At 31.6% G+C, this 10,527-nt stretch overlaps 1 protein-coding gene across 2 annotated transcripts; it reads left to right on the forward strand.

The window, feature by feature from the left end:
- The first annotated feature begins 538 nt into the window (after positions 1 to 538).
- Positions 539 to 9,329, forward strand: LOC120087127 (heme binding protein). 2 transcript variants are annotated; one of them, XM_039044020.2, is made up of 9 exons: positions 539 to 1,043; positions 1,151 to 1,218; positions 1,678 to 1,744; positions 1,839 to 1,987; positions 2,111 to 2,181; positions 4,738 to 4,806; positions 5,500 to 5,600; positions 6,146 to 6,483; positions 9,189 to 9,329. In XM_039044020.2, the coding sequence occupies exons 1-8, from the start codon at positions 783 to 785 to the stop codon at positions 6,479 to 6,481; spliced, it is 1,122 nt and encodes a 373-aa protein (XP_038899948.1). In that variant the 5' UTR covers positions 539 to 782; the 3' UTR covers positions 6,482 to 6,483; positions 9,189 to 9,329. The 2 variants fall into 2 exon arrangements, with proteins under 2 accessions (XP_038899948.1, XP_090173879.1); XM_090317753.1 differs by lacking the exon at positions 9,189 to 9,329 and adding an exon at positions 6,993 to 7,155.
- Positions 9,330 to 10,527: the final 1,198 nt, after the last annotated feature.

Raw genomic sequence — 10,527 nt, forward strand, 5'->3', positions numbered from 1 at the left:
CTATTATAACTATTGACTATATTCTCCACATAGATCCTAAATGAAAACGTGAACGATTAGAAGAAGAAATAACATAATAATTTTTCTCCCTCAAAATGTAATTGATAAAAAAAAAAAAAAAAAAAATCCACAAATGTTTACCAACCCACAAAACAATCTCATTTTCTTGAGTTGAACAAGACATGATAGGTTCGAACTTCTAATATATTAGTTGAGGTTTATATTTTATACTAATAAAATCGTCACATTGTCTCACTAATTAATGGATAAAATTTTATTAAATACATGACCTCACTAATCTCTCATTGTTATAGATTAATCCGTGACAACTTCACCTAATAATTTAAGAAAAATATTTAGGTGTATCTTAGATTATACCAATCTTTATGTATCTCACTAAATTATCCGATCATATTTAGGACGTGAAAAATTCTTATTACCTCTTTCAAAAATATTTTATTTTATTTTCGTTAGTGTGATAAGAATGAGTTGCATGGATTACTCGTAATTTAATTGAGTGGAAAAGGAAGGGTAAGTTAGGAAAAACGGAGTGGATTGAATTAAACAACGGTTCCCTCTAGAAAGTCGCGACGATGGCTCCTGGAAATGGCCAAAAGGGGTGAAATTTTATTGAGAAAAACCCCACACAGAACAGAAATGATGCCATTTATAGTCAACCACGGCAGCCGCTGCTTTAGGTCCGGGTCAGCCGAAGGCCACAGACCGAGCAACAACCAACCCATCTCCATAGCCGAACCCAGAAGAATCCTCACCAGTAAGAAATGATTCCTCTTCTTCTTGCTCTATTGCTTCTCTCTGGTTTCGCGCCGATCAGGCCGGTCAAATCCCACCAAGAATCCGGCGAGTGGAGCTGCGAATCGGACTCCGAGATCGGAATTGTCGCCGAATTTCGCCCTGGTATCATTACCCTCGACGGACACGCTGATGATTGGAAGGATATTGATGGATTCGAGTTTTCTCTATTACCAGCTCTCGACCCCGATGAAGACAAAGAATATAGTGGTGGCAAGATGACCGTTAAGGTGTTTTTTCTTTCAAATTTCATTTGATGGGTTATTGTCCCCTTGTGCGCATTTTGCTGTTTTTTTGTTCGTTTGGAGTTCTTATGGCGTTTGGGATTTATTTGCAGGCTTTACATGATGGGAAGGACGTGTTCTTCTTGCTCCAGGTTGATGGGGAATATAGATACTCAAAAGGGTTAGTTTGAATCTGGACTAATATCATTTTTTTCTCAATCACGATTGATCTTAATTTCTCCTTTTAAGCATGTTTGTGCATCTAATCACATTTTACAGCTTCCAGATTGTGGATGGGATTAAATCTGAGACGAGTTATTGTACTTGTATTCATTTTTTAGATTTTGATTCATGATATGGAAATTTATTTGGAACTCATTTTTGCTTCTGATTCTATATGTGAAGTTAGGCAATCTTAATGGTTTTACGTTTGAAAGTGTTCCTGCTATGGCAGCATATAAATTTGTGCGTTAAAGTTGAACTGCGAGTTTAGGAACAATATTTTAGCATATCTTTGTTTGCTCTGATAGATATGTAATGTAACTGAGTGGCACGCTTTGTTCAAATTTGTCTGTAGTGTACCTTAAAAAGCTTTAATAAAATATTGATGAAAATTTGGGATGTGATTTATATGGTGCAGTGTTAGTTCCAAATGCCCATCAGTTGCTCTCATATTCCAGATTGGTGAGAGTGCCACCTATCACAATGTAAGTTAATGGGCTATTTTTCATGGCATTATTTGACAGTTTCTATTGCTGCTTTGATGTTTAAACTAAGAGAACGATTCCTGTCTTTCTTAAGATGGGTGGCTGTAAGGAAGGAAAAGATACTTGCACGAACAAAACTTGCAAGGGATATGAAGTTGACCTCATGCATTTTTCCATTGGGAATGCTATTCCAGGACGGTTGTATGGTGGCAACAGTGCAGACATTGGAAATGGAGGTGACAGGTGCATAAAATCATATTTTATCACTTCTACACCTACAAGAAGCACTAGTGCTCAGTTTTTTTTAAGAGGTTATAATAAACAACTTCTACGCTGATGGATCTGACCACCTCCTTATGCAAACAGATTTGGACATCTGGTGGATGTGTATGCCTGGAATCCTCATTGTAGATACTTAGATGGAATTGGTCCATCAGGTAATTATGCAAACCAAATTACAGACTATACTTTTTAGCTAAAATACAAAAGGATACCTTGAACTTTGCCATTTATTTAAAAAATATCCCTATTTTTTCCCCCTAAAGATGCAATATTACCCTTAAGCTTTCATAAACATTTGAAAACTATTCTTGCAATAGAAATCTATAGGAATGTTTGATGAAAATTGGGACTTGAAACGGTGTTGTGGTTGATGACATGTAATAGAAAGTAAGACCTAGAAAACCGCCACACCCATTCCAAGTTCTAATTTTCATCCAATATTTTAACAAATTTATACTCCCAGGGTAGTTTTCAGACATTTATAAAAAGTCAAGGGTAATATTGCAACATTCGTAAGTACAAGGTAATTTTTTAAACAAATGACAAAGTTCAGGAGTATTTTGTATAATTTAGTCTACATTTTTTCCTCTCTTATAAAAACAAAGTTGGTCCATGAATGTACGCTTGTCCTATGAAATGATCACTAGAGGCTAGAGTTTTTTGAAAATGGCACAAACAAATCTTAAACCAGCAGCTAGCTCATTCTCTTCTCTACAAGCAAGTACTAGGTTCGTTGACAACCAAACTTAATAGGGTAAGCAATTCTGTGAGAATGTTTGAGGTGCTCACACGTTGACCCGGACACTCTTAGATATATAAAAAAAGAAAAGAAAAGAAAAAAGGGGTTAAGAGTTAGTGTTAAAGATTACAAACTTAGCAACGAGCACAACAGAGAAAATATTCCATGTTCTTGAGTCCTAATTCTGCGATTTAGACCTGTAAACTCCAGGGGTGTTTGGCATACCTTAGACCGAAGAAACGAGGCCTCACGAGATAACCCCTGATAGAGCAAAAAATTGGTGGGTGTTGTTAAATTTACTGAATGATCACTGATATTGATAAGTGTATTAAATATAGCATTAGTCACATAATTGTAGGTGAGGACTGAATATTGTAGTTTGTCGATGGTGCTGGCATTCTTATCCTGCAGGATACGTCTATCAAACTGAGTGTCCCAATTAAATTGTTTTTAAGAATATTAAGTCAGTTTTCTAAAATTAATAATTCAGCTTGTGGACTGCAACTTCTGGCAGTTTGCTAAGTTTGCTTTCCCATGATGGATTTTTAGCTTATTGTATGAGTTTGTTACCATGATTTATATTAATATTCAGTTGCAAAGTGCAAACCAATAGGTAAACTTTTATTGCACATTCCAATTTATATTTTCCTATGTTTCAATGCATTTGAAGTTGACTTAGTTATGAAATTCTTTTTGATCACATTACTTGGAATTTAATTGAACACAGTTTATTCTGTACCAAGCAGATGCTATTTATTGGCAGTCGTACTTATCTACCACCTAATTATTAAGGCCATGTTTGATAACAATTTTATTTTTTCTTTTATAACTTTTGAAATTTATGCTAGGTTGTTTCCTCTCAATTTTATTACTATAATATTCACATTTCTTTCTTTTTTCTTTTTCTTTTTTTTTTTAAAAAAAAGAATCTCAGTCAAATTCCAAAATCAAAAACAAAATTTTAAAAACATTTTAGTTTTCAAAACTTCGTTTAGTTTTTTAAAACGTTGTTAAAAAGTGTATAACAAAATAAATAAACTTATAGGTAAAAGTAGTGTCTAGATGCTATATTTTTTTTTTTGAAGAGAGAGAAGTTTGTAGGCTTAATTTTCAAAAACTGAAAACTAAGACATTATTTGGTAATCATTTCATTTTTTGTTTTTGTTTTTTAAAATTAAGGATATTTCTTCTTCATTTCTTATCATGATTTGCATCTTTCCTAAGTACTGTGGTTGAATTTTTAGCCAAATTTTAAAAATAAAAACAAATTTCTAAAAGCGACTTGTTTTAGTTATCAAATTTTGGCTTGGTTTTTTAAATCATTGGTAAAAGATCGATAACTAATGAAGAAATTTGGAGGCGGAAGTAGTGTTTATAGGCTTAATTTTCAAAAACAAAAACAGAAAACGAAATGGTTACCAAACATGGCCTAAATTGTTATCAAACATGACCTAAAATATCTATATGACTTTTTACACCTCAAAATAACTTATTTGTTCTTAAATATATATATATATATATTTTTGTTGTTTGCATTGCCACTTTGAGCCACCCTGTTTGTGTCATCCTTATTTGGCCATATCTCCAGTGTACTTCAACTAATATGCATATAGCTAGTCCCATGGAAACCTCTTGCCTCCTTGTTAATTATTTTTCATTTAATTAGGAAACCATTCTTTTGTTTGAATTTTGAATGGTACAATTCTCTAAGAGGAGCCAGAAAAGAAAGAATGGCACTGTTTTACTGTAGACAATCAAATTTGGCATAAACTAACAACGTTCATTTTGTTTCTAACTGGTCACATGTTCAGCATATTTGACTTTCCTGTTCCATCACTCAGGCTACTCTCTTCCAAATTTCATCGTAAATATTAAATTCTTACGAATTTTCTTCTCTAGTTTCTGGAAACCATCTGTTTAATGTTCCACATGATCATAAAACTTGCAAGAGATGACCATATTCCAATTTCAGGAAATGATTCGAGTGCAAAGAATGACTGGAAAGGCGCATGGTGGCACAGCAGCTTTTCTCAACATTCAGGTAATTAAATAACTTCATTGTGGGATTCATGAGGAATATCACCTGTGTAAATGAAAGAAGTCTGATGCTTATTTTATAGCTCTAATTGCTCTGGGAAAAGTAAAAGTCTGCTGAAGGGAAAGGATGTTATTGTTAGTATGGACTATGGATACACGGGAAGCCATTGATTTGACTATAAAGTTGATACAAGAATGTGTCGAATTAACTACTAGCCGTGGTTAAATAGTCCAAGCACCTTTCCTGTCACTCTAACTAACTATTTACCATGGTTCCCACTCATAAAGTACTCATGTGAGAGCTAAGGTTTGTTTGATAACTTTTTAGTTTTTGGATTTTGGTTTTTGAAACTTAAGCTTATGATACCCTCAAAGGGTAGTTTTCAAAAAAAAAAAAAAAAATTAGAAACCAAATGGTTATCTGGAGCTTAAATTATTTCCCCTCTCTCTTATGTTTTTATACGTTGCAACCATGGGCCTATAAATTTGCTATTTCAGTGATGATACTTGCCTTTCCTTTTAAATAATCTTTTTCGTGACAAGCCTGATGTGAGATGTGCAGTACATAACATCACCACAATCATCAACGATCTTTATTGTTGTACATGAGTTTTATCTTGATCCTAGTATTCATTTTAACTCTATAATGATCAATTTTACATTATGTTTAGTATCAAACTGAGGTAGTTCTTTGCAGGTTTCGTGGAAGAAGATAGTCCATATTCATCAGATAACCAAACGGGTACTTATTATTTCGAATTCTCTAGGCCTTTAAGAACCTCGGATCGTCTTCAACAGGTTAGAAAGCCTTCTGACACACATTTATTTATAACAGAATTCACGTTAGATAGTAAAAGAAATGGCTCAAAATTCTCAAGACTTCGCAGAGATCCAATTTACTAACGCCGAGTTTTATACTGTATTAGCAAATTGTGAACATAAATTTTGTATACAATGGAAAACGTCTAATACTAATTTATGACTACATTTAAAAAAAAAAAATAGTGAATGAGAAGCGCTAAAATTTTGGTTGAAAAAAAAAGAGAGAGATGAAAGTGAATGGACAATCCTAATCACTTTTAGGGAACAAAATAGACATTTTGAAAGAGTACATAGACCAAAATGAGCATTTTGAAGGATTATATAGACCAGATTAAACCTTTGTAATATCAGAAACTATAAAACTTAAAAACAAAATTGTTATCACACACACTTGGTTATTCCTGCAACAACCACCTGTATATTGAGATTTCCATTAGCTTCTAAATGACACCTGCATCGTCAGACTAAAGAAAAAACACATATGATTGCATCATTTAAAATTCTTGTCACCTGAACTGCAGGATGCTCAGTTTGTCATTGGTGGATCAAGTAAGATGTCAGCTGCATTTTGGTATCCTGTGGATGGGAAGCCATGGCATGGCTCTGGACACTACTCCATTCACTGTGATTGGACATCTTTAGATTTCTATTCCAGTAGTTCAAAACTGACCACATCATCATTTGGGAGTGGCTCAGGGAGCACTACAAGTATTTTTGCCCTTTTGATCTCAGTAATTTCTTTGTGCCTCTCTATTGTTGTTGTGTACAGACTTTGCAGACCTCAGAATGTGGCTGTTGAGTACAGAGTTCTCAGACCTCAGAATGTGGCTCTTACATCCATGGACAACAACCTCTAGAAGTGAGTGTTTTTTTCTTTTTGGATTGTACTGATGTGTTTGAGAGTGATTCTAATATGGTTAAGATTATTTTTGTCATTTTTAAAATTACTCGTAAAATGCTTTTAATTATTCAAAATCAATTTTAATAATATGAAAAATATATTTATAAATGTGAAATTAAAATTGAATGAATGTTGAATGATTAAAAATATATTTTGGAATGATTTTAAACACGAGAAACGTGATTTCAACTATTTTAAAATCACTCTCAAACATGTAATTTGTAGTTAAAGAGCATGATGTACTTTGCCAAACTTTTCACCTTCTGTTGTTCTTTGTGGGGCTAACAGTCTCTTTTATTACAAGGTTTCAATTGTTAGTTTATTATAAGATAACCACATTGGGTTTTGCCACGTGGGTAGGCTGTAGTTAGTTTAGATGGTGAAGGGGAAATAGTGTATGGATTGATATTGATATTGTGATTCTTTTCCTTTTTCATCTTTTTTTCCTTTTGTTTTTGTTGTTGCAGGGGTGTTCGGTTCTACTTTTCAAATATTTAATTTTGAAAATAAGTCATTTTGAAAAAATTGAAAATGTTGGGCAATACTCAAATAGCTTTTGAAACACTTTCAGGATGTATTTTAAACCGTTTTTAATCAAAGAATTTAAATAAAAATGCATGTTTTGAAAAATATTTTTTTTTCTTTAATCAATCCAAATAGGCTTGTGACTTATAGTGTTTATCATTAAAAAAAAATGGTAAAATACCTTTTTGGTCAATAGATTTTGGGTGTAATTTCTATGTGATCTTTAGGTCTTCAAATGTTACAAATTTGGTCTTTTAAGTTTGAGTTTTGTTTCAACTTAGTCTCTTAGTTTCAAAATGTTATAATTTTACCCTTGGGATTTGAGTTTTGTTTCAATTTGGTCCCTAGGTTTCAAGATTTTACATTTTTAACCTCAAATTTTCATTAAAAACTCATCTTCGATCATTGACTTCAATTCCTTTTAATTAATTAAAAATAATTATGAAGTGAAATGATAAAAAATAGTGAAACTTAATTAATAATAATTTTTTTAATGATTATTAATTTAATAACATAAATTAATACGAAAGATGGAAAACGAGTATTTATTGAATAATCTAGTTTTAAAGTATAAATCTTGTAACATAGGGATTAAATTGAAGTAAAACTCAAATGTCAAGGATAAAATTGAAATATTTGAAACTAAGGGATTAAATTGAAACCAAATTCAAAATTTAAGGACAAAAAAAATACCTTTTTCAAAAAAAAAAATATGGATACATTAAATTTATGGGGTACCCACATTAGAATCCTAGGAAGTACTATGGGGAAGTTTTGTTGTTTTCAGGGGAATTTTCAAAGTACTTCATTGTAATTATTTTAACCTTGAAAGTTTTACTCAAAGATTTGAATGACTGACAAATCAATACTTCTGCACAATTAACTTGGAAAATTAAGTTTTATTAAAAGGAGAATCTACAAGCTAGTAAATAGCTGATTTAAAAAGGACATGAAATGAAATGAAATGGTTTTAGTGGATTTAATCCTAATTTATTTTATTAAACAAAAAATAGTTAAGATTTTGTTATAATCATTTTTCTCTCTTTCAAAATCAACTTGTCTAGAGTTGTAGGTGTCATTAGTTCTACCTAACTCCAAACAATATTTATAAAGTTCGAACAACAACCTAACTAACTCGTAGTTAAAGTGGAAGTAAGAGGTCGATCCACATGGAAATGTTATTTAATCATTTCTTTAACCAAGCTTAACTATGAAAGCTATAGACAAGGTTTTTTTTATTAAAACAAGAAACATGCTAAAAATAAGAAGATAAAGGATAGTTGTACCCAAGTTTAGAACAATCTTGCTTCTAATCCAAGTTAGACGTTCATATTCTTATCATTGAATTTTACAAATTTAATTCACAATCCGATTAAGCATGCAATTACTCAATCTAGATTAAGCTAGTCTCTACAAAGGCGAACAATTAGCATAACATAGTCAAGAAAGCGTCATACTCAACGATCAAGGTAGGATAGTTCTAACCCTAATCTATCTACATGCTTCTACCTCTATTGGGTTCCTTAGTGGTCATATAGAAGAGAAAACGCGCGCATTAAATTCTAAGATTCAATTGCGTCGATTAATTGTTAAGATAGCTTACTCATTTAACCGATTTTTCTCCAAATCTAGTAATTAGTGCATCCCAGGATAGCCATTCAACACACAATCACTATTACCTCTTGGAGGTCTTGGTTAGACATTCTATCGAACACATTAAAAGCAATATATTCAATCATGAATGAATGTGACAAAACCAAGTATTGAGGCTAAACATGTCAAGATATAGATCATTCAACATGCTTCAAGAATTAAAATCATATTTAAGAATGTTCAAATTCAGATTGCTAATGATAAATAAAAGTAGAAAACTCAAAAGAATTTGCAAGAACTCTTGAAATAGAAGCAATATTCAATTACTTCATAAATCCATAGATAAATTTATGAAGAATTACAAGTTATTTATTACAAATAAAAAAGAAATCAAAATCTAACCTAAGTAGAAAACAAAATTACCATAGAGATTAATTGATACAGAGAGAAATTCGAGCCCATATAAATTGTGCTCCTCTCCTCAGCAAAAATGAAAGAAAACGATCATCCTTTTTTCAGCAAAAATGAAATAAATCTATTTATAGTTGCAGGGATAGCGTTGAAACGCATCGTTCACGCTTGGTTGCATGAGGCGCGCGCAAGATGAATCGCATCAAAATCCGAAAAAAAGAACAAACGCATCGAGTTTTCTGCAGTTTAAAAAGCGAGTTTTCTGTTTTATACTCGATCCTCGATGCATGATGGTCAATACCCGATGCTCGATTACTCGATGGTTGATTACTTGTTGACCTTTTTAGTATTTACTTGATGACTTGACAACCTTACTCGATACTTTATGGCCTTTTTACTCAATTGCATTCTGGGTATTTACTTGATGGTTGATTACTCAACAGCCCTACTCGGTTGTACTCTATAGTATTCTGCTAAATACTTGATGACATTTGATGGTACTCGATGACATTTTGGTGTTTACTCGATTCTCTTCAATTTGTTGATTTTCTTGGTTATTTTGGATCCTTTTGGCACAATTTTCTTTAATGACTCTTAAATACCTCGGGGACCGTTATACCTACAAAATTAACAATTAAAGCAAATAATCAACACAATTTTGGAAAAAATAACATATAAAATATACATCCTTGAAAGACCTAACACAACTCCAAACACAGGTTAAGACTGCTTTGAAAATTGTCAATATATCAATTCTTACACTTGTATCGACTTCTTCAAATATTTAACTTACAAAATTGACGATTAGAATTAATGTATGGGCAATATTCAAAAGAATTCTTAATTGAGAGTCTACATTAATCTGCTTATAAAAAGTTTAGAGATCTAATAGATAAAATTATAAGCTCACACAACATTTCTCTAAAACATAATAAATGGTGTAAATTGAGACTCTTAAGAAAATTCAGATTTAAATTGATATAATTATTAATTTAAGGGTTAAATAATACAACTTTCAAAAGTTTTGGGTTATAAATTAATATTTTTCATGAATATTATGTCTATTAAGTTCGTGAAATTATATTAAAAAAATTTGTTCTTCTATTAAATAATTTTATAATAAAATCTTAAATCTTAAATTTTGTGTTCAGTAGGTTGATATGTTTTTTTTTTTTTTAAAAAATGTCAAATACGTAAATAATTCAATTAAATACAAATTAAATATTAAATGAACTTGGGCTCAAAATTAAAATTTTAAAGTCTTAATAGACATGTTTTTTAGAAATTTTAAAGGGCAATTGAAATGTACGGTAGATTTTAGGGTTTGATTTGAAAAATAGTAAAATCGGAAAATAATAAGATTTATGGAAATTCACGTGACATGCACATGGCCGTAAATTTCCAAATTCATGTTTTACCCTTGTCTAGTTTGTAGCTTTTGTTATTGATGAAACTACAAATAATAGTAAGCGT

The sequence above is a fragment of the Benincasa hispida genome, chromosome 9 (genome assembly GCF_027475165.1).
Source record: "Benincasa hispida cultivar pf3 chromosome 9, pf3_genome.v1.1, whole genome shotgun sequence".
NCBI lineage: Eukaryota > Viridiplantae > Streptophyta > Magnoliopsida > Cucurbitales > Cucurbitaceae > Benincasa > Benincasa hispida.

Excerpts from the sequence above, each read along its gene's own strand:
- LOC120087127 (XM_039044020.2), top strand. The coding sequence starts at position 783 with ATGATTCCTCTTCTTCTTGCTCTATTGCTTCTCTCTGGTTTCGCGCCG. Across the intron at positions 4,807-5,499 it reads CAGCTTTTCTCAACATTCAG|GTTTCGTGGAAGAAGATAGT; the intron begins GTAATTAAATAA and ends AGTTCTTTGCAG. Across the intron at positions 5,601-6,145 it reads CCTCGGATCGTCTTCAACAG|GATGCTCAGTTTGTCATTGG; the intron begins GTTAGAAAGCCT and ends CCTGAACTGCAG.